The sequence below is a fragment of the Lampris incognitus genome, chromosome 1, assembly GCF_029633865.1.
Source record: "Lampris incognitus isolate fLamInc1 chromosome 1, fLamInc1.hap2, whole genome shotgun sequence".
NCBI lineage: Eukaryota > Metazoa > Chordata > Actinopteri > Lampriformes > Lampridae > Lampris > Lampris incognitus.
In genome coordinates this window covers 141198270-141223495 of record NC_079211.1, presented here as the reverse complement: position 1 = coordinate 141223495, position 25226 = coordinate 141198270, and the positions used below count along the sequence as shown (strand labels likewise).

The 25226-nt window shown below is 46.5% G+C and overlaps 1 protein-coding gene across 3 annotated transcripts in view; it reads right to left on the bottom strand.

The window, feature by feature from the left end:
• Window positions 1-25226, bottom strand: part of ttc28 (tetratricopeptide repeat domain 28) — a 273284-nt gene that overhangs the window by 56479 nt on the left and 191579 nt on the right. For all 3 annotated transcript variants that reach the window (XM_056281622.1, XM_056281638.1, XM_056281630.1), the window contains 3 exons: window positions 15452-15959; window positions 2465-3261; window positions 43-587 (listed from right to left, as the gene is read on the bottom strand). In XM_056281622.1, the coding sequence (XP_056137597.1) occupies window positions 43-587; window positions 2465-3261; window positions 15452-15959 (1850 nt within the window). The remainder of the gene's footprint in view (window positions 1-42; window positions 588-2464; window positions 3262-15451; window positions 15960-25226) is intronic.

Sequence of the window (25226 nt, the reverse complement as noted above, 5' to 3'; positions counted from 1 at the left end):
AGTGCATTAAGAATATTATGTTGCACGCTTAAACATACTGACCTGTGTCCATTGCCTAAGCCTCTGTAGGCCTTCTCCTGGTCCTGCATACGGTTGAGGCTCTGGGCCACAGAAAGGTACTGGTCATAGTACTTGATGGCCTCTTCAAAGTCTCCAAGAGCCTCATAGCAATCTCCCAGGTTCCCATAGGCTCGACCCCGGTCCAGCACTGCCTCATTGCCACTTAGCTGTTGCAGGGTTGCTAACTGCTGCTCCAGGTAGCCGATAGCCTCCTCCATCACACCCACATTCATTTTAGTGATGCCCATATTTCCGTAGACCTGAGCCTCCACTGCGGGGTCTTTCAGCCTGCGCCCCAGCTCTAGTTGTTCTTCATAGCTCTTGAAGGCCATGGCATACTTCCCCAGGGCCATGTAGACAGCTGCCAAGTGCCCGTGGGCCTTACACTCTCCTGGCACATCACCCAGCTCTTGGTACACCTCCAGCTCTTGGGTGTGGTAGCCTAGAGCCTTGTCATACTTCTGAACTAGCCTGTAGGTGGCTCCTAGGGCAGCATATGCACACGCCTCCATCCTGCGTTCCTTTACCTGAAACCAAACAGAATTTTATAACATTAGCATGAATGTAGGGCTGTCACTAATGACTATTTCTGTAATCAAATAACCTATTGATTATTCTGATAATTGATCAAGTTACTGAATATCAAAAATAACTCCTCGAGTGTTTTATTTAAGAAAAACAATGTAACATAAAATTCACTCTCGCCTACATCCAAAGGAGTTGAATCAAGTGCAACTGGACCTGGTATATATCCGTGAAGACGTTTCGCCTCTCATCCAAGAGGCTTCCTCAGTCCGTGCCTTTCTGACTAGACCAAGCTAGTCTGACTGGCTGGTGATGAGACTCAGAATTTATCCTCTAGGAGTCGTTGTCAGAGCGATTGATATGCGTGGCTCTTTGTGATCCGATGTTTACCAATGCCCGTCGCTAACAGAGCCATAGATATGTGTGGCTCTTTTGTGTACTGATGTTATGGCCGCGCCCGTCTGTTAGTGACGGGCATTGGTAAACATCGGATCACAAAGAGCCACGCATATCAATCGCTCTGACAACGACTCCTAGAGGATAAATTCTGAGTCTCATCACCAGCCAGTCAGACTAGCTTGGTCTAGTCAGAAAGGCACGGACTGAGGAAGCCTCTTGGATGAGAGGCGAAACGTCTTCACGGATATATAACAAGTCCAGTTGCACTTGATTCAACTCCTTTGGATAACCATGACCTGGATGAATGAGAACATTCACAGACACTCTCGCCTACAGTTTACACTCTGGTTCCCTCCCCCCTGTTGCTCACTGTAGTTTCTCCCTCTTTGTGATATGCTTTTTTGTTTCTGGCCCATGACCTCAAGTTTACCCTATTTTATTGTACCTTGAGTTTACAGAAAGGCGGCAGTCAAATAAAACCATAAAATTGTAGGCAGGGTGCTCTCTGCTGAAGTGCCGCAGCTTGGACACTGACATATTGTGATAAGCAAGTTCAACTTTGCAATGCTTGTAGATCGCTGCATTGTCTTCGCATTTTAGTTGAAAATGGTCTAAAACCTTATCACAGAAAGGTGAATCAGTTCATCTGGACGCAACGTTTATTGAGAGAAATGCTTCATCATTCATCTAAGTGACCTCTTTGGTCTAAACTGACTGCAGGTATCCACACCCTTATAAACAATACAGTGGCATAACGACCGAAGCCAGCGATCAGTTTCATATGCAAACTGCCATGACCATTAACTAGAGTCACAAGCGTTCCTCCCTATCAAGGATGTGCACAGCCTCATCCTTGAAAGAGTGGCCACTGGCCTGTAGATGGGTGTAGACTGCGGAGTCCTGGCCCGATGCGTTAGCTCTTCTGTGTTGTGCCATCCTCTTGGCCAGTGTCTGTTTGGTTTCGCCGATGTACAAGTCACGGCAATCCTCCTGGCACTTAACAGCGTAGACTATATTGCTCAGTGTCCAGATGAACTGATTCACCTTTCTGTGATTTCCTTAACTGGATTATTGAGCATGCATTACAGACGTCCAAAACTTTAGACATTTCTGTTATTTTTTGACTCATTCCTCTTCTTTGTTTTCCTCCATTTTCTCGACTCAAATAACTACTATTGTGTCATCTATGTGCACCAGTTATGATTGTCTTGAGTGCTTCCTTGCCCTACAGGGTTGTCCTACATGCCCTGGCATGTTTATACATGCATAAAGATATGAAACAATATGATATGAAGCTTGGAGGCAGTAAATTTTAATCAAAGATTTTTGTAATTGAGATAATCCAGTTATTTGATTACTCAAGACAGTTCGACGAGTGACATCAGTGAATATCACTTTGGTCGCAAACCTTGTCTGGTAATGTCATGGTGTACTGTCCTATTAGTGTATGGTAGACCATATAACGTAACAGTGCTCATACCTGGTGAGCTAAGGCCAGCTGCTGCTCATAAAACTGAATGGCTCCAGCCACATCCTTCTTACAGACAAAAATATCCCCGAGGTTGCCCAGTGCTCTGAAGCGAGCCTGTGCATTGTTCAGGGACTGAGCCAGAGACAGTAGGTATTTCTGACACTCCTCTGCCTTGGTGAAGTCCCCAAGAGCCTTAAAAGCAAGGCCTAGGTTACAGTATGCCTTGGCCTGACTCAGTTTGTCATGAAGGTCCTTTGCCAAAGCTAGGTCTTGCTCATAGTACTTGACTGCATCCTGGTAGCTGCCCAAGCAGTAGTGGGCATAGCCCAGATTGTGACAAACTTTCCCCTCACTCTCCATGTCTTGGAGGTCTGGGGACAGCCGGAGGTACTGCTCATAGTAGGGCACTGCTTGTGGGAACTCTCCTCTGGAGCAGTGGAAGTTACCGAGATTGCCCAGAGCCCGCGCCTCACTCTGGACATCTCTGAGCTCACGGGCGATATTGAGGTGGTTCTGGTAATGCTGCAGGGCACGGTCATGGGCTCCAAGGGCCTGGTAAGCCACAGCCAGGTTGCCATGGGTGGAAGCCTGTGAGGCTCGGTCGTTGACCTCCATGGAGATCTGCAGTTCCTGGCGGTGATAGCGAACAGCCTGGTCAAATGCGCCTAGTGCATTGTAGGCATTTCCCATGTTGCCATAGGCCCTGCCCTGGGCGGCATAATCATTGAGCTCCTGAGCAATGGCCAGGTGAGTTTTGTGGAGTTTCAATGCGGTCTCATAGTCCCCCTTCATCTGGTGGATAATGCCTGTGGAGGGGAGAAGACAGAGAGGGAGGGGTTGAAGTTAACCACCCATTCAGAGGAAAATTGCAGTTGAATTAAATTCAAGGGCCTCGTCAGCCCCTTCACATACAAAGCAACTCATTTGCCTGTTAAATTTAACTCTCTGAGCCATCTGTTCGCTGCTCATACAATACACTCGGAAAGAAATATGGTTATTAAAATGTAGCACAATCACACAGTGTTGTAATAACACCAAAACTGAATCATTAGATTGTCTAAGCTGTCCTTGATGATTGTGTCTTGGAGGAATGTTACCAAAACCAACAACTTTTCCATAGGGAGGGAAAAAGTTATGACAGAACAAGAGAGAGGCAGATAGTGGGGGAGAGCGGTAAAAGACGATCGAAAGCTTGGCGAACAAAATCTCAAAGATGGAATAAATGTGGCAAAACAATAAATAATGGAGAACCTTGTGTGTTCAGGGCATTATCTCTGATAGAATACCACACTCTGGGAAATAATAGCTTTACCTCACAGCACGCCAGCCAGCCAGCTAGAAGATACACACACACATGCACACACACAGCTGTGCATCCACATACTACCACCAATGTACATGACGCACACTCAAACCAAATGCCTATACGATCTGATAAATAAAGAGTAGGGAGTAAAGAGACATCAGCACTTATCTCTCTCTACTCCTTCGCTCTGAGCATTTCCAAAACAATTACATTACTAATATCAAACGCTCTGAAAATGGTGGAACAGACGAAGGAACCGCCACAGCTTCGCCGCAGCCAGGCTAGTGATCATTCACCACAGAAAGCTGTACTAAAGAACACAGAGACAAGCAGCCATTCATCTACCATATAGCCTGGCCAATACGACTTCACTGTGACAGCACGGAGACTAATGGATCGCCAGGACGGGCCATGGTAAGGCACCAGAAATGGGAAATGAGCTGGAGCCAGGGTGGGTGGGAACCAGGAACTGAGAGTAGATTTGTGGCTTGTGGTGAGAATGGGATGGTGCTGCGGGGATTAAGGAACACCATGTGTGTTTTCCCATTTATTCAAACCCAAAACCTGCCACACTACAGGCACGCATACGGGCTACGTTAACGGCAGTATCAAGCGCAAACAGGCACCTCAAAAGACTCCAGAATACACAGATGTGGACACACGTGCATGGTGATGATTTCTCAATTAAAATCAGCACTCTACTAGAAATGAAAACACAGCACAAAACTAATACTTCTTTTTGTACATCCTCAGGCCACCGGGTTGCATTTACACATTTCAAACATAAAGATGAACTGTTATATCTTTTTGTGAACTTGCAGGATCTGAAGGAAACCCACAGTACCTATAGCTCGGGAATGAGGTTCTGAAGAAAGTTTGCTTAAAATATCATCATACGAAGATACTTTTGACTCGTCTAAGTCTCTATATCAAGAGATCAATCTGGGAAAAAAAACACATGCCGTTTCAATTGAATGCCTGAAAAGTAAACAAAAGGGGGGAAAAATTCCCAGCAGATTTTCCTGGCAACAGATTGGAAACTTCTTCGAAGATCATCTGCCAGCTTAATTCAGGTCATGACTCAGCAAGCAGCCAAGTGCAACTTGCAAACCCGGTCTGATTCACTGTTTGTACGCTTATGGTACTCGGGTCAAAGCGGTACAACCCGAGCTGACCTTGTAATCAGCAGGTCATCAGCCGAGGGAATCAGTATGTGAGACATACCCTGTGGCAGAATGCAGGAGACACTCGTTCAATATAGGGCTGACAGATAATACAGTTCACCTATTCAGATTTGCAAGCACATGTAAATACGATGAAGAATCCTGCATTGATGAAATCGATCTGATGGACTGATCTTTTTGTTTTGCTTTGAAGGCAAAATGAGTAGCTCTCAATATTGCTCGAATTCTCACGTTTCATGGGTAGTTCTCACACTATGGGCGCAGAAAGTGGCACCGTCTGGGAGTGGGTGCAAGTTAACATTCACAGCATGTTGGTTGGATGAGCACTGATGGCTCTTGCTAAAAAGTCACTCCCAAGGTTATGCCTTCCCCTTGGCGGCAGATCTTACTGAGCGTACAATGCCTATTCATGTATTATTGGAGAAGGACCTGCATAGATGGCCGGACAGGGGAGGGTATACAGTCCAGCTCAGTTTGAGGTTTGATGTAAAAGCTGCAGCCAGAATTGCCCCCTAAGCCTGCGGCTATGCTTGGAGCCACACTTGCAGCAAGGAAATAGTTTCTGACCCCCCCATAAGAGGATTACGGAGTCATCTGGGAACAGCATCCAGCATAATAGTAAATGAAACCATACCCAACATCCCGGTAAATGCCATTGGTACACAAAAACTGGGAATTAGGGAGAATGCCTCGACAGCTAGAGATGAAGTAGACAGTGTGACACGTTGGATTCAAAATGACCTCAACAAATAGTTTGAGTTTTGGAATTGAATTTCTTTTTGGCTGAGCAACACGGGGTGTTTTGTAAATGGAAGATTATGTTGAGCGTGTGAAAGGGGGGCAAACGCCACAGACTCGGCTGTAATCCATTAAAGAATGCTGCCCTTTCATATCCCTTCACACACCGCTCGAGACAATGACTGTGAACTGAGGGGATAAAGCAGAGACCACATCATTCGCATACAGTCAAACTGATATGCAAATGCACACACACACACACACACACACACATACACACACAGAAAGTCGCACATACAGGCCCACTCATCTCCCCAGAACAAAAGACATTAAAAGCGTGGCAATGCGTTGTCACTTTGCATTACACAGCTGGACGTACTGTACAAAGAGGGATGCGCTGATGACTTTGAGGGATGGTGTCATGTTCTGAGTAAATCACTGTGTCATTCTCCCAGAAGCTACGGAGGTCTGTAGTGCTGCTGCCTGAATAAGAGGATTTCCCCAACAATGGTTCTGCTGCCACAGAGAATAGGGTGATACTGGAAATAGAGCAGAGAACAGCAACCAAAATACATACCAAAGTACTAAGTCTGGGGAGTCCTTTCTTTTTCTTTTTAATTTCCCCCCCTTTTCTCGCCAGTGGAATTTGGTCAATTACCCCACTCTTCCGAGCCATCCCAGACGCTGCTCCACCCCCTCTGCTGATTCAGGGAGGGCTGCAGACTACCACAGGCCTCCTCCGATACATGTGGCGTCTCCAGCCTCTCCTTCTCTCCTGACAGTGAGGAGTTTCGCCAGGGAGACATAGCACATGGGAGGATCACGCTATTCCCCCCAGTTAACCCTCCCCGCCGAACAGGCGCCCCGACAAACCAGAAGAGACGCTAGTGCAGCGACCAGCGACACACCCACATCCGGCTCCCCACCCGCAGACACGGCCAATTGTGTCTGTAGGGACGCCCGACCAAGCCGGAGGTAACACGGGGATTCAAACCGGCGATACCCGTGTTGGTAGGCAACGGAATAGACCGCCACGCCACCTGGATGCCCTAACAGCTAGGGAGTTCCTTAATCATGCTTTAGAATGAAGTCAATACTTCAACTCAAGTTTGAGACCAAAAGAGGAACGCAGTTATGAATATGATGAAGATACTGGTGCCGACGCCAGACTCCTTTCAAAAAGACCGCGTCTAATTCTGAAGGAAATTCCCATGATGGTGGGTCTGTATTCACAAAATGTTTCATGTTGTACTATGTACTATTCATTCATCATCATCAGCCACTTCTCCGGGGTCGGGCAGCAAGCTAAGTAGGGCACTCCAGACGTCCCTCTCCCCAGCAACGCCCTCCAGCTCCTCCTGGGGGATACCAAGGCGTTCCCAGGCCAGATTGGACATGTAGTCCCTCCATAGTACTATACTACATAGTACATACATACTACATTATATAGTACTATACTACATAGTACTATACTATACTATACTATACTATAAAGTCTGAATTAAAACGTGAGGTAATACTATGTACAACATTTTGCTAGTATGTCTGCAGTATTGTTGATATAAAACAATACACTACTGTTTGTTGGTTGGGCAAATACGGCTGCATCAGAAGAAATAATCAAAACCATGTATCGTGGTTAACATAACCTCAATTAGTGTCAAATATGGTCTTGGATTACGCTAAACAAGATTAGACGAGAAAAAAAACGGATTTTGACTTTCATTAAACTGAATCTAGCCTGATGTGACCCGAGAAGCAACATTTCAGAGCTGAAAGGCCCACTGGAAACGGCCCTGCTAAAAATGAAAATTGCAAAGTAAGTGTAAGTGAAATTATGGGGTTCCATTAAAATAGGTAACACGAGTTCAGTCAGTTATACTGTGTATGTGATCTGTGGGGGGAGGTAGAGAGCTGAGAGCTGGACCGAGTTCCCCCTCCCCGGTCTCTAAGGAGTGGGGGCTGGGTGGTTCTGGAGTCTGGGCTTAAGGTACCAAATCCTCTGCTCACAGACACAGACATCTCCTGCGATCTGACAGACGCACCGAGAGACAGGAAGGCGGAAGATAAAAAGAACACGGGATGGATAGATGGATGTGTGTTGAGTGGGAGGCCTGCCAACACAAACACACGCAGACAGTGGGGGCTGCACCTCCTTTGCCTGGAGCCCCAACTAAGCCTCCTCCGCCTCGGCTGACCGTCTCTCCTCTTTCAGCTCACCAGACCAAGTGTCATTGGTCTGAGCACATCACGACATCCGACTCCTCCTACGGCTTATATCAACACAGCTCCACAGCTTTTGTCGGTGGTGTCAACCGTTTTTCTCTCCCTCTCTCTCTTTTTTTTTTTTACTGCACAATAGCCTCTCGGTTAGGGAAGAGATCACATTTCCTGCTGAATTTGCAGATGTGCTAAGAAAAAGGGCAAACTTGCTTAATGCAAAGGAATGCTGCAGTGCTTGTGTTTCAGTTAATAGCTCCGTAGTGAATAGCATAATAAATGCGTACTGTTATATACAGCGGGCTACAACTGTGTGCAACCGCTGGGACTGCGAGCAGTGTTTTTCACTGGGTCTCCAGTCCAGTTTTTTGGCACGGCCCTCAGTCATATGATTTGGCTGAAGGGGGCCCTTGAAAAGGGAGGTTGCTGCAGCTGCCTTTCCATGAACAAAATCTAGGGCTAGGCTAAAGAGATCAGCTACTGTAGCTAATAAGGAAATCTCCTACGGACTGAAGCATTCTGCATAATTGCTGACTCCCCCCCCCCCCCCCCGCCCTGAAACCCTTTCACGCAGGCGCCGCAATCTTTAAATTATAGGGCAGTTTTACATGGCAGCATCATGTGTCGAAGCAATTCCGTAGAAGTTGCGTCCCCGACTCGAGACCCGAGTAACGTTTATGGAAATGTTTCCGAATGACGATAATTTTGAACAACGACACAAAAAAATAAATAAATCGGAAGCTTGCCAAATCAAGCTTATGTAATTCAACGCTTATCCAGGAGTGAGAGAACCAATCACAAGGGACGCATCCATGACTCCTTCCCGGCAAGCAGGAGATCTGTCTGTAAACCGACAAACGTAAGTGCATATTTAAAGACGGTTTGAAAGCGGGCAGACCAGGAAATAAGACAACTTCTATCAGTCCGCTCAGAGGACGGAGTCAGCAGTCAGCAGTATGGTATAACTCACGATTCCAAAGTCCCTCCTTTAAAATAAAAGGCATGCTACAGGAGTAGGGTGTAGCGAGACAGAAGGTACCGAGGTGTCATGTGTGAATAACCGCTACCTGTAAATCTTAAAAATGGACGCTGTGTGTGTGAACGTGGGGGGGAAAGGCGTTGCAGCGACGTTACAGAATAATATTTGAAAGCCACTCCTCTCTCAGCCCCTCCTGTCCTGTTGTCCTGCAGGCCTGCTGGTATCCACCTCGGAGTTTTTCCTGCATATTAACGGAGATTTGGAGGTGTCGGCCATCTGAGTTCGAGATGAATGCCCTTTCAATACATTCATCAGACTCCTTCCCCTGTCTCCCTGCTTACGGCGTTCGTTCATTCACTCTGTCTGGGCCATTAGGTTCACTAAATTCCACAGTAAATTCAGTTGCTACTCTCCTGCTCCTTTTCCCTAATCAACGCAATAAAATATCTACACCCGCTACTCCTTCCCAAGGCTCCTTCTGTCTTGTTCGCACAACCAATGACTTCACCCCAAGATCTACTGGCAGGGTGGAGAAGAGTTCTGCTGTCGCACTGTTGTATGTATGTAGTCTGTCTGTCTGTCTGTCTGTCTGTCTATCTATCTATCTATCTATCTATCTATCTATCTATCTATCTATCTATCTATCTATCTATCTATCTATCTATCTATCTATCTATCTATCTATCTATCTATCTATCTATCTATCTATGCTAATTTGCTAATATGCTAATTTCAGTGACAAAAAACACAATGATAAATGTTCATCGCCTTTTTTCCATGACAAAAACAAAACAATAACTTATCAGAACCCACATTTGTAGGGCGTCCGGGTGGCATAGCAGTCTATTCCATTGCCTACCAACACGGGGATCGCCGGTTTGAATCCCTGTGTTACCTCCGGCTTGGACGGGCATTCCTCCAGACACAATTGGCCGTGTCTGCGGGTGGGAAGCCGGATGTGGGTATGTGTCATGGTCGCTGCACTAGCGCCTCCTCTGGTCGTTCGGGGGAGGGGGAACTGGGGGGGAAAGCGTGATCCTCCCATGTGCTACGTCCCCCTGCTGAAACTCTTCACTGTCAGGTGAAAAGAAGTGGCTGGTGACTCCACATGTATCGGAGGAGGCATGTGGTAGTCTGCAGCCCTCCCCGGATTGGCAGAGGGGGTGGAGCAGTGACAGGGACGGCTCGGAAGAGTGGGGTAATTGGCCGGGTACAATTGGGGAAAAAAGGGGAAGGGGCAAACCCCCCTCCCCCACATTTGTAAACAAAAATTATGACAAAATCTAATGCCATTTACAGCTCCTGATAGTTTTTGTTTACAAAGGTGAATTTGGATTTCATTATTGCCTCCTTTTTTTTGTGTCAGGTTGTTGGCTAACATTTTATTTTGAGTTTTTGTTGAGCAACAAGCTGGCTAACATTGACGAAAAACAACTTTGTCCACATTTGCCTGTCCGTCATTTGTCTGAATCCTGGTTAGAAGTAAAGGCGAGTTGTCACTTTGACCTCATTTTATTGTGGAATATTTTTCCAAATGTTTTCTGTCATAGCGTCTGTGAACAGAATTAACACTACTATCTATCTTTCTGTCCAGCCGTCTGTGGATTTCTCTTAGCTAAGGGATTTCGGTTTGCTTATTATTTTTATCCCCCCCCCTTTTTTTCTTCCCAATTGTATCCAGCAAATTACCCCCAGACTACCACATGCCTCCCCCGATACATGTAGAGTCACCAGTCGCTTCTTTTCACCTGACAGTGAGGAGTTTCACCAGGGGGTGAAATTCCCTCAGACCCCCCCCCTTCCATTCCCTCAGATCCCCCCCGAACAGGCGCCCCGACCGACCAGAGAAGGCGCTAGTGCAGCGACCAGGACACATACCCACATCCGGCTTCCCACCTGCAGACACAGCCAATTGTGTCTGTAGGGACACCCGACCAAGCCGGAGGTAACACGGGGATTTGAACTGACGATCCCTGTGTTGGTAGGCAACGGAATAGACCGCTATCCTATCTGGATGCCCCCGCTTATAATAATAATAATTATTATTAAATTGATTATGAGATTGACAGGCGGATTGGTGCAGCATCAGCAGTAATGCGGACGTTGTACCGGACCATTGTGGTGAAGAGGGAGCTGAGTCAAAAGGCAAAGCTCTCACTTTACCAGTCAATCTTCATTCCAACCCTCACCCATGGTCATGAGCTTTGGGTAGTGACTGAAAGGGTGAGATCGCAGATACAAGCGGATGAAATTAGTTTCCGCCATAGGGTGTCTGGAGTCAGCCTTAGAGATAGGGTGAGGAGCTCAGACATCCGGAGGGAGTTCGGAGTAGAGCCGCTGCTCCTTCGTGTCGAAAGGGGCAAGTTGAGGTGGTTCGGGCATCTGATCAGGATGCCTCCTGGGCACCTTCCTTTGGAGGTTTACCGGGCACGGCCAACTGGGAGGAGACCCCGGGGTAGACCCAGAACTCGCTGGAGGGACTACATGTCCAATCTGGCCTGGGAACGCCTTGGGATCCCCCAGGAGGAGTTGGAGGGCGTTGCTGGGAAGAGCGACATCTGGAGTGCCCTACTTAGCTTGCTGCCACCATGACCCTACCCCGGAGAAGTGGCTGAAGATGAAGGAATGAATATTATGAAATTTTGCTTATTTACATACTCTACGTTAAGACGTATTTTGTCATAACATATCTAAATATCATCAGCAGCTGACAACAGATTTCTCTTCATGCCATGATGCAGAGGATCTGTCTTTTGTTGCAGAACACTGAATGTTTATTATGAGTCGTAAGAGTCTAACTAACACACCGTTCCTTAAAGTGGCGATCTCAAATCACAGGAAGATGAATCAGTTCATCTGGACACAACCAGATCTTGAATTTTTTCATGTAAATGAATGTCCTTTTTCATTAATATCTATCACTGACTAAGGTAGAACAATAATGATCCAGATCACTCTCAGTTCATGAAGCCTTTGCATCTGAAACTGTTTATAGTGGTACAACACTTCCCACGAATAATCTCAAGCTGCACGTGAAAACTGACGTGTTTTGCTTCAGTCAGCAGTGGTTGGTCCATCAAAGAGGATAGGGGGAACTTCCTCTCTGCTGGACCAATCAGAGAGAATCAACCCAAGAGTATTAACCCAATACAGTAACTGACATTCATTTTGCTAGCAAGCAGACCGGCCCATCAGAGAGGATAAGGCAGAACCTCCTCTCTGGTGGACCAACCAGCAAGAAGCATCTAAGATAGTCAACTAGCAAAAGTAAGTCATCTAATGGAGAGTGGAAATCTTTGAGATTGCCACTTTAACAAAGCATATTACAGAATCAACATAACTCACATATACACCCTTGAATGGAAAACCTGTATTTAAGTTATGAACCAGGTGAGGAAAGGGTCTATGAGGAAAGCTCTAAATCTGGGTCATGTCAGAATTAATGTGTTGTGTCTTTTCCAGAAACCTCTGACCTCAGATGTGGATACAGATCATCACTGAGCCTGTGCTGACCCGCTCCTTCCTGTTGTTGTCTGTATTCCTTTGTTTTTCCACAAACACTGGGTAGAAAGTCATCCCAAAGGATGCAGGATAAAAACAAGACGAGTGATGGCTTAATTAAGAATTTCACCTCCAGCCATGATTACTGATGAAGTCAAGATTTCAAATGACTTCAGAGACATAAAGCCAGACAATGAAATGTGGTCCAGAGGTTGGGTGGAAAGGAAGGAAAGCACAAAAGAGAATACACAAAAACATAAACTGCTTCCAAACAAACTTATTAAAAATCTCTTTGAAGTGCATTGCAAGGGAAAAATAATACAATTTACATTCTGTTTCATGCGAAACAGAAATGTGAGCTAAATGCAAAGCCACCACTTCTAGCCCTGTCTCAGATATTAAATATTGCTGACTGGGGGGTAAGTTAGCCCATTAATGAATTATAAATGTGGCTGGAATGCAACATTTTCAGATCCTTTATAGGTCAGAGTGTGCTGAGCCAAGGCTGCTGGTACCGCTGGGCATCATAGCTAGATATTAAAGCATGGCTTTGTGGTGTAGCGCAGAGATCTATACTACTGTTCCTCAGAGCCATGTCAGTTACTGCTCCGCCCACACACCACGCATCATTAAAGACGAGCTGATAGGGCATAATAAAAGTTTTTCTCCTGCTTCTTGTAATTTCTTGTTCCCATCAACTGTACAGAGGATGTTTTGTTTCTCCTTTTTTGTGCCTCTACTACTGCTCGTTAATCTTCTCTCGATCATCCTTCCTCCTCTTCCTGGTGCATACAGGTAAAGAGGATGCAGCATTTTTTGACTCTGAAACAACATCCTGTTAGCTTTAATTCATATCACAGAGTGACAAATAGGCTTGTAGTCCTTAATGACAAAGTAACAATGGTTGCTCTGCCACCACAAACAACGGCAACAACAACAATGGTGCAATTACAGAAATGACGCTTCACAAGCCCCACTTCATTCTCTGTTATCTTCATTATTCAGCTCCTCTTGAATCAGCTATTAAAGGTAATTAAGCGATTCATCAAGTCAGTTTCAATTACTGGGAGCCTGACAGCTGCGATTACAATCAGTAGGGGTGAGGGAAGAGAAGGAAAGAGCAAGGGAACGAGGCACTGATTATAAGTGGGAGAAAGGAGAGAAAGAAAACGGGCAAAGAGGGCAAAAGCAAAACAAGAAGTACTGACAGGGAACATCCACACAGGTATCGAGCGCGCCTGGGCTTCAGTGCTATCTTCTCGATATGATCCGGCCAGTATGCGTGATACGACAGGGCTTATCGCCACCACCCACTCACTTGTAGCTTCTGCGCTATCTCCTACTAAAGATCTCTGACACTGTATCAACTACACTGTAATTACCCTGTCATTGATTATAAGTATTGTAATGTTGTAGCTAATGCTAAACAATCACGACACTAGCAAACATCTGAATGACACCTTAAGACTTTGCTTTGACTGTCAATCTGCTGGTCAGACTGTAAAAAAGAGATCAGATCCGCAACAGGAATAACATTGCCTACGGTAATTTAATGCAAGTGTAGAATCGGGTCGTGTGATCATTAAACCGGTCAAAGGACTGCATCAATTTATGTTTTGTTGGTTAACTCTCTTTCCTGATTGCACACTTTCTCACATTAGGGTAAGGAATAATTCATCTGGGAGGAACCATTATGCTTCTTAGTTGTCCATTAGAGTCCGTTTTACAACTGCCTTGATGACTATCACGAGTCCTCCAGCACAGATTATAATAGCCGGGCTAAAATACAGCTGAATTGGCCATGTCATACACCTGTAGGGATTTGAATACCCACAGGGACACCTTTATTCTTCTGCTCCTTGGGATAATTATATTAGCAGACCCAACTCAAGGTTACCTTACTAATAATTTCATTTCAGCAGTATCTTTCGGCTTTGAGACCCAGACTGAAAGGGGGAGAATAATCACATTTGAAGTTCCAATCAAAAGACCTGATCATATAGTTAATTTTGTTTATCTTCAGCCTAGAATTAATTTTCTATATTTTATTAAGTCCCAGCCAATGGGGAAAGGGAGCTGATCAAGATAATGTTGAGGGAGAGTTCAAAAAAATATTTTTTTGAAAGTCGCTTCTTTTTTTATTGGCTTCATTTGTTCAGTGATAACATGTTATATGATGGCGTTCCATCATTGTGAAACACCCTAGGCTCACAAATCCCCGATTGCTCTAAGAAACACAATCCCCTTCTCTGGCTCCCATTCAGGCACCCTGTAGTACATTGCCTGATGCCACTATAATCGAGAGGATATAATATACTGTAGCACATACTGCAAAACTGAAGAGCAGCAAAAAGCATATCTGAATACTCAAGTAACAACACATCAGTATCGTTGACCTGTGCCCAAACACAAGAAGAAAAAAAAACGCTAAGTTCTTAGTAAATACATTATTAGAACTGGCAACAGCAAATAAACTATTCAAATATAAGAGGATATATAATGGAATATAGCCAAGAGCTCAGTGAATACATTAGCAGTACATGAGACAAGTTCTCAGAATAAACCCCAAATAAGTGAAGAGGGGGGAGAAAAGAACATGACAGGATTTTAGTTATCAGGATCTTAACAGTCTGTCATTTGGCACAGCCTATTCTAAACTACAAGGAATATGCTACCATTAAAAACTGGGTGTTAATTCTCGTTTGAAAATTAGGACCTCTTTACCCGCTCTGTCTCCGTATTCTCACCCAGCCCAGCTCCTTGTGAGGAAGCAGGCCAGGTCAACTACAGGTCAGTGGATTGCGTAAATCCTTGCTCCAACACAAACATACAGTAAACACTGACCTTCTAACAATCTGGGAGATTAACTTTCTAACTAACAGGTGCTTCCTTATCCTGCAGGATGTGGTCTAACCGAGTCATCACGCGTGCTCTTTGTAGAGCTCTAGTGGCCTCAACCATAGGTTCAGAGAAACATCTGAGGAGAAGAGATAGCTTCTGTACTGAAGAAACTTTGTGGTTTGACATAGCAATTTAACCTGACCAAAATGTTTCTCATGCATACATACCCAAATTAGAGGATGCCCTCCCCTCTGCGGCCCTGTCCTTCAATCCCTCAGCAATGGACAGCTGCTGTTCATGGTACTGCTTGGCTCTCTCTAGGTCCTGCATGCAGCGGGCAGCATGACCAAGTCCTGCATAAGCTCTCATTTCAATGGACTGCTCCTCCAATTCCTGGGCAAGCTCCAGCACATGGGTGTGGTAGGACATGGCCTTGTCAAAATTACGGTGATAGTGGTAGGCACTGCCCAGGTTACTGTAAGCCCGGGCCTCCTCCCGCTTATTTTCCAGGGCCTTGGCAATACCCAGGTGTTGCTCGTGGCACTGGACAGCATTTTCAAAGTCTCCCATGGCAATGTAAACAGCCCCCATGTTGCCCAGCTCCCGAGCTTCTGACAGCTGGTCCTTGGACTGCTTGGCCAGCAGGACACACTGCTTGTGGCTGGCGAGGGCGTTGGGATAGTCCCCTATAGCAGTGTACACATGACCCAGGCTGCTGAGGGCCATGGAAGCTGCCTGTGGACACACAAAGAGAGAAGAACTTCAGAAACACCAAGGAAAGAATGAAAGCCATATGAGAAAAATGAAAAATTCTGCTTCTTAAATTTAATCACATTTCTCTCTCAGTGGTAAGTAATGTTATTACTTCAGCATCGCTCAATCGTCACCTTGCAATCAACGTCTTTTTACTCAGATGTAGTTAATTAGATTAAAAAGGGAAAAAATAAATCACTGAATAAATGAATAAATAAATACGCAAATAAACACTGTAGCACAAAATCATAATCTCCCAAAATCTCTTTGAAGCCGTATTTCTGGAGACCAAATGACGATAACACTGATTTGAATCTTTCTTTGCAAGTCAAGAAGGGGGTAAACCACGATGCAGTTCCAACACAGCAGCAAACTTGTTTGAAAGCACAGTTTGACCACTGCAATCACACTTCATGGTGTGCCACCACCAAGGGAACAAAGGAAAAGCTAATTGGGAGGAGAGGAGAGGAGAGGGGTTCGGCTTCACGCTGGAGCTGTTGGACGCCAGCTGGCTGAATGACTCTCCTCATTTAATTTGCCGCTAGCAAGACTTCTTAACTCAAAAGACACAAAGGAGATCTCTGTGTCTTCCGATCCATCCCACCTACATGATCTTACCATGGTACACCTGCGAAAATAAAACTACAGAAAGCACCGGCTGAAACTGCAACATGGGGATGGGGGGGTAGCAGTATAATGGAAGAGGTCTGAAAAACAGCAGGCTTGACCTCCTGAGTGACGCATTCAATGTGGGCTTATTAGCTGTTTATACAGAGGGTAAACAGCTGGGAAGTGGGGGCAGCTGTCTTTGTGCGGACAGATGTTCAATTAATCATGCAGGGCCGGCTAATAAAGCAACCCCTTCCAGAGGTCCCTCTCTACGTCCTCCAGTCATAGAGAGGGGTTGGAAACAGGCCAGCAGAGAGGACATTCACCTTATCGATGATTGCCAAAGCGCCGCTGGTCTTCCCATACCTTGGAGTTCTACCTACAGTGACACCCTTGGGTCTAACAAGGAACGTTTACTGCTAAAAAGATGAAATTAAAGTTGAAACTCTAACTCAGCTACGATTATACATGGCCGGATTGCTGCATTTTGAGTTCTAACACGAGCTAGAGAAGCATTTTCACATACCTCCAACAACTCCACAACAGACCCACTCATTTGACCCCGTTCTCTCCTGTCTAACATGTCCATGTTGGGTAAAGGTGGCACTACTACACATAATGCAGAAAACAGCATGCAAACTCACAGAGGGCTGCTACATAATGTTCGTGCATGAGAGGCAGCATGATCAGCACTGTCTGTAAAGCAGGCCGACATAAATCAGAATTCTGCAGCTACATATCGATATCACCGTACAAATATAGCTTGGGGTAATTTGAAGAAATATAACCATGGAGCGGGAGAAATATTCTTACTTCGCTCTAGGACCACAATGATGAAAACCCTGAGTCCCATGAATAAGTGAAATACAAGACATATTGTAAAGGGAAAAAAATCCATACGACAGAGCACTCAAAGACACTTAAGACACTCAGACATTCTTTTCTTTCAATCTTTCATACTTCCTTTTTCTCAAGGCACAAATGCAGCGCGCCACACTATCTTTCTTTTATTTTGCGTTGCTGCTGATGCCTGGAACCAATTACCTGCCAACATAAGGACTTCCAGCAGTTTGCTCAAGTTTAAAGACTCGACAAGGCATTATACGGGCCCAGGGAGGCAATTACCCTTCGTCACAACTGTTGCTGTTTCATGTTCCCAGATAGCCTATCTAGGGCTGCTCAATTACATGAGCCTTTTGAAGCTCCGCTCCATCTCTCTGACTCCAACTTCCACTTTTTTGAGCAGAAAGCAGAGGATTCCTCATGTCTGTCTGTCTTAAAGTGAGTGAGAAGAGAAAAGGCAGGGAGGGGAAGTGAGAGGGAGAGAGAGAGAGCGAGAGAGAGAGAGAGAGAGAGAGAGAGAGAGAGGGTAATCTTTCTCCAGCAGAGATGAGCTGTGCTTGTGATCAGTGTCCCTCTAAAGTGAGACTGCAACGCTGCATTTTCTCCCCAGATGGAGGCCCAGATAGGCAGGTAATGAACAGCCAGTCTTGCCAGTCACAGTAGATGCGCTCCGTCTGGCTCAGGGAAAGACGCTGGGCCAACACCTCTCTTGTTTGTGACTCCAGCCTCCTCGCAACACTGCTCATTTTGACTCGCCGCCACAATCACAAAATACATGTATTCTGGGAGAGGAATAATTGCCTGAAATACATAATTTCTGCCAAAGTGAATTCATTCTAATTTGATTCCATCTATTTTCTTCACTTATCTTTCCACATTTCCCTCTACTCCCCCCCCCCCAAGCTCTCTCACTCGGTCTCTCCCCCCACCTCTCTCTTTCTGTCTGCAGTCAGATCTGATTGTGTTTACAGAGTCCAACCCCTCTCCGGATGTGTGCCGATTTGATTAATCCTACCGTCGTCCTTTATAAACTGTTGATAAACCGCTGGCTCTTATCAGCAAACACATTTTGCACCGGGGGTCCCCTAATGAAAGGTAAACTAGTTCTGCTTGGGAGAGAGGCGAGGGAGTGGGCAGGGGCTGGCTGAGATGACATGTTAATCAGAGATGCTTGGGTAAAACGCTACTCCATTCCACCCCCGACAAGGACGGTGCTTGAGGATTCATGGCTGATTCTCCACTGTCAGCCCTCTCTACTAAGTATGTTTATATTCCACAGCACATTAGAGAAATGGCTGTTTTCATAGCACATGCTAGAGGTAATGTATTGTACTTAGCATAATTAGCCCCTTATATCATGCAGCAGTGTGGCTCTTGATGGCTGGTCCGGGTTGTGTGTGAGTTTTGTGACTCTGGGCCCCTGGTGTGTCTTCTATTTTCCTGCCGGGAACGCGAGAGCGCTGCCCACCAGTTCACCGCTGTGTTGAGTTATGTAGCTATCCCTTGCCTCACAGCTGTGTGAATATGCCTTTGAGATCCTGCCTGTTTGACTTTGGCCCCAAGAGTGCTGATAAGAGTCCCAACCACTAAGGCTATTATCAAAAAAAAAAAAGAACAAAAAAAAGAAAAAAAATGACGGCGCTTATGGGACGGATGGGGTTGCCATGGAAACTTAAACGGCTGCATTACGGTCTATCAGGAATCATCGAAGAGTGTGCCACCTCTGTGATTCCGCTTCTTCTGAGCAGATAGGCAAACAAAGACACGGGCAAGTACGCAAACGGGAACCTGCTCCTCTGGCACAAACTGTTTTCAAAGAGCAATACCAAACTGCCTGTTGCTATTTTGACTGTGCTTCTTAGCAATTTTTACAAACTGAATCCACCGCTGACTTGAACCTCCATTCTGTCTGAGCACAGCTTCTTAAACTCAAGCACGATAGTTTGAACTAACTTGATAAAATCTTGTGTTGTTAGAGTTGATACAGTATAATATTACCATGACTAAGACAGGAGTGCTGCACAATCCAACACACTCCATAATGTTGCTATAACCTGGTGGTTAGAGAGCGAGAGGAGAAAGACAGAGAGAAAGTAAACCCAATCATGCTGAAGGTGGAGTAACGGGGAGAAAGAAGGTGGAGTAACGGGGAGAAACAAGGGAGGAGAGAGGAAAACGGAAAGAGAAGGAGGAATGGCTGTTGTCATAGCACATGCCAGAGGTAATGTACTGTACGTAATATAGTGTACTGTATCTTGTTTCTCCTTCCAATATACAAATGTTGTGTTATTAAGCTGATTTTGCTTACATGTCCATGTTTTTGTTTTCAAATGATTGAATTTCTGAATGCTTTGGCAATACCAATGTCAATTTTGTCATGCCAATAAAGCACACTGAAATTGAAAATTGAGCGAGAGAGAGAGAGAGAGAGAGAAAGAGAGTGAGAGAAAGAGAGAGAGAGAGAGAGAGAGAGAGAGAGAGAGAGAGAGAGAGAGAGAGAGAGAGAGAGAGAGAGAGAGAGAGAGAGAGAGAGAGAGAGAGAGAGAGAGAGACTGGTTAGATGTGAGGTGTTAAGAAGCGTGTGGTTTACCCTTTGTCCCAAAAACAGTGTTGTGCTGGAGGGCAGGGCAGCCAGTGCTCGAGTGGAGTGCTGTTAATGGGATTATATGGGAGAGTGAGGGGCAGTAACCCTCTGCAGTGTAAAGGGGATTGAACATAGAACTGATTCCATTATCCTAGAAGTGGAAACAACTCTGTCTGTGTGCGAACACAGACATCATGCCATCCAATTCAAAATATTGCTTTAGTAACTTCAGAGCATGGCACGCTCATTTGTTTTGGAATACATAGTACATTGAAGACATAAGTTATAAGTTTCATTCCTGTGAACTACCTTATCTATATGACTGACAACACCACACATGTATTTTCACAGAAAAGAATGAGTGGTGCGAGCCCATGGCAAATACAACTACTGTGCAAAATGAAGTGGAGAATATCTTTTTCGTCTTTTGGCTGCCCCCATTAGGATCCTCCGTTTCCATCTCTTCCTGTCCTTTGCATCGTCCTCTATCACGCCAACCACCTGCATGTCTATCGTCACCACATCCATACATCTCCTCTTTGGCCTTCCTCTTTTCCTCTTGCCTGGGAGCTCCATCTTCAGCATCCTCCCGAAATACCCAGCATCTCTGCTCCGCACTTGTCCAAACCATCTCAATCTCGTCTCTCTTGCTTTCTGTCATGGCTACTGGGTCCATGCCACCCAGTTTTCCCTATGTCTCCCTTTATTCCTGCTTTGTGTGGGCTTGGCATACCTTCCCTGTCCTTCCCCATCACTCATCCCACCTGTCTTCCATCAAGTTCATCAGCTCCCGCAGTATATCTACCCTGGCTCTTCACCCACTCATCGCCAGATCGCTGCATCAGCTACAGCTGATAGTGAAACGCTTCAGGCCTCTAATTACTTAGAGATCATTCGTCGTGCTTTGTTTACCTGTTTTTCTCACGTTATCTTGGGCTTATCGCTCTCCTCTCCTGTGCTCAGGATCATCTCTTGCCTGCTTATCTGCCTGACTACCTGCCTGCTTTCGCCAGCCATCTCCCCTCTTATTTTGCTACCATTCGCCGCTTCCTTTTGTTAATAAATCCATCTAAGTTATTTACCTTCAAGTCTGTGCCTGCGCTCGGGTCCACTCTGCAAATCACGACAGAATGATCTGGCCACCATGGACCCAGCAGGTTCCGACAACCTCCACAAACTCCTGGCCTCACAGGGAACCCTCGTGGATCAGCATGACCGAGTTCTCCACGAAGTGGCGAACACGTTTAAGAACCTCTCCGCCAGCATGTCCAAGATCAAGAACCAGCTCCCCTCAGCTCCCTCTCAACAGCACCAGGCTACCTCTGGCATCCCCACCCCCCCTCAACCACCCATCTGTCTTGCCAGGAGAGCTTCACATTCCAGCACTGGAATGTTACGACGGAGACCCGACGACGTGCAGGTCCTTTTTAATCCAGTGCTCCAATGTTTTCTAGCTGCAGCCGCAAACATACACCACAGATAGGTTCAAGATCATTTATATGATGGGGTGGCTTACGGGGAAAGCTAGATCATGGGGCTCAGCAGTCTGGGGAAAGCACATTCTCCATAAGTTCCTCGTATACCAACTCTGTTTAAGAAATGAAGGTTTTTGACCATCCAGTCCGGGGCAGAGACACAAGCAAACGCCTCCTGTTACTTCATCAGGTCCCCTGTAGTGTAGTGGGATACTCAGTCGAGTTCAGGACTTTAGCAGCAGAGTCCAGTTGGAATGATGAATCACTTCAGGAAGTTTTCTTGGGCGGACTAAGCGACTCGGCTAAAGATGAGTTGGCTGCCAGCGATGAATCCGCCAGCCTAGATGAGTTAATTTCCCTGTCAATTAAACTGGACAATCGTTTGCAGGAACGCTGCTGGGAGAGAGCCAGCCATCAGCCATCTTTGGTCTCTCTTCGCTCCGCCACTCTACTTCTCACAAAAGCGAGCCCAGCTCTCACCCCAACTCCCTGTGTAGCGCTCAGCTCCCCCACTTCCATTTCCCCATAAGAGGAGCCTATGCAGTTGGGTCAGACCTGTCTATCTCCGGCTGAATGTTTCTGGAAAGTAAAAACTGGAAATTATGAAGAATCCCTCTTCCTAGAGCCCTCCCCCTGCTCTGGAGTACATGCACAACTCCTTATCCTGTGCTTCCACAGGGATGTCTCCATTTGAAGGCTCCTTGGGTTACTTGCTACCTTTGTTCCCAGCCCAGGAAGAGGACATCACTGTCCCCCTCCGTCCAGAGCCATCTCTACCATTGCCGTAAAGTTTGGAGGGATGCCTGCTCTGCCCTGCTCCATTCAGTAGACCACAACCAGCGCTTTGCCAATCGTCACCAGATCCCAGCACCCAGCTACAAGCCAGGCCAGAGGGTCTGGCTTTGTTCTAAAGACATCCCTTTGAAGACTGTATCTAGGAAACTTCCCTATATATGCCCCCCCCTTTTCTCCCCAATTGTACCTGGCCAATTACCTCTCTCTTCTGAGCCATTACGGTCACTGCTCCACCCACTCTGCTGAGCTGGGGAGGGCTCAAGACTACCACATGCCTCCTCCGATACATGTGGAGTTGTCAGCCGCTTTTCACCTGACAGTGAGGAGTTTCACCAGGGGGACGTAGCACGTGGGAGGATCCCGCCATTCCCCCCAGTTCCCCCTCCACCCTGAACAGGTGCCCCGACATACCAGAGGAGGCACTAGTGCAGCGACCAGGACACATACCCACATCCGGCTTCCATCCCGCAGACACGGCCAATTACGTCTGTAGAGATGCCCAACCAAGCCGGAGGTAACACGGGGATTCGAACCGAAGATCCCTGTGTTGATAGGCAACGGACTAGTCTGCTACTCTACCCAGACGCCCCCCCCCCCGCGTTATATTAGCCCAATTGAAATCAACAGCCTTATCGATCCCTCCGTTGTTGGACTCAAGTTGCCCCAATCAGTGAGAATGCATCCCACCTTTGACATTTCTTAAGCCTGTCTCCAACAGCCCTAGGTCGCCCTCCGCCACCCAGATGATCAACAACCACCCAGCATTTACTGTCTGGCGGCTGCTGGATGTGCATCGTCGAGGTCGGGGCTACCATACTTGGTCAGCTGGGAGGGGTATGGTCCAGAGGAGCGTTGCTGGGTATCCTGACGCTCATCCTAGACCTTTCCCCCCTCTCCTGGTTGAAGGAGCACCCCTCCCGGGATGTCTCCCTTCAACCAGGAGCACCCTGACAAGCCTGGGGTCGGCGCCCATTGGGGGGGGGGGTACTGTCATGGCTACTGGGTCCGTGCCACCCAGTTTTTTCTATGTCTCCCTGTATTCCTGCATGGCGTGGGCGTGGCACTCCTTCCTGTCCTTCAATACCCAATTTCCCCTTGGGGATTAATAAAGTATTTCTGATTCTGATTCCCCCCGCTCATCCAGACCTGTCCATCCATCAAGTTCATCAACCCCTGCATTATATTTACCCTGCTCTTCAGCCACTCATCGCCAAGATCGTTGCCTCAGCTACAGTTGGTAGCAAAATATTTCAGGCCTCTCTAATTATTTAGAGATCATTCCTCATGCTTTGTGTACCTTTTTTCTCATGTTATCCTGGGCTAATCGCTCTCCTCTCCTGGGCCAAGGATCATCTCGCACCTGCCTCCCTGCCTGCCTGCCTTTGACAGCCATGTCCTCTCTTATTTTGCCACCATTCGCCACTTACTTTTGTTCATAAATTCATCTAATTTATTAAGCTTCAACTCTGTGTCTGCACTTGGGTCCACTCTACAAATCATGACACTCTGTCTCCAAACCATCCAACCTGAGCTGTCCCTCTAATATACTTGTCCCTAATACCGTCCATCTTTGTCACTCCCAACAAAAATCGTATCATCTTCAACTCCACCACCTCCAGCTCTGCCTCCTGTCTTTTCGTCAGTTCCACTGTCTTCAAACCATATAATGTAGCTGGTCTCACTACCGTCTTGCAAACCTTCCCTTTCACTGTTACTGGTACCCCTCTGTCACAAATCACTCCTGACACTCTTCTCCACCCACTCCACCCTGCCCGCACGCTCTTCTTCACCTCTCTTCTGCACTCCCCGTTACGAAGAATATATAAATAAAAGTGAAGAACACACACACACAACACAAACACAAGAGCAAAATCTTGTAATCTTGTGGGCAAAAGCCACATGCACACGCTGCTTATTCGTTGTCGAGGTCAAACATCAGAAAAACAAGCACGCTATTAGCTGGCACTTCAAAAAGAAGACTCTTCGTATAACCACTGACACCACACACATACACAAATAACCACATTTAAAGACACACACATGCGCGTGTGCACACACACACACACACACACACACACACACACACACACACACACAAACAGCTGTCTAATTATAAAGCGTTGCAGAAGGAAGGTGAGGAAGACCATGCACCAGCGTCTCCTTTAACGAGCTAGGCTCCAGCAGCAACAGGAGCTGGCTGTCAGAGAGCAGAATCATACACCAGAGGGAGCAAGGGGAGGGAGCAGAGTGTGTGTGTGTGGTGGGGGTGGCAGATAAAAGGCTTGGGTAGAGATTGTGTTTGAAGGATGAGAGGAGAGAATGCCGGAGACGTCCCCGCGGCAAGGATGTCAGATTTGAATTCACCTGCAGAGACGCATTTTGGCGAAAAAGGAAACATCTCAACTGCAATAAACGAAAAGACAGAAAAGGCGGTCAGAGACGCTCTCAAACAAACTAGAAAGACACCGGGCTAGGAGTGCATGCTTGTGAGCGTGGAAGGAGAGGAGAGCGGGGAGTGCACTGTAGTGGAGGCATGGTGGTGATGTGATTACGGGAGGTGGGGGTAGGGATGGAGATGATAAAATATTCAGTGGATTTTATGGGTGTATATTCGATTGTCTCCACTCACTCAGTGTTTGCACTAAGATATGGACCCTCTGGGAGCCCCCATTAGATCAGCCAAAAATGACTCTCCCCCATATCCGAACCTTTTGTGTTTCGAAGCAAGCAAATGCTGTGCTCTGTCAAGCAAGGGTACATACAGCTGTGCCTGATTGCCCTTTTCCTCACACACACACACACACACACACACACACACACACACACATCATCATCATCGACACTGTTGGGGGGGCATGGGAGGGGTCTGAGGTTGGCTGGAGAGGACGGGTGGTTGGCAGTCCACTGCAGCCGATAAGTCGGGCAAAGGCCGGGTTTAATTCA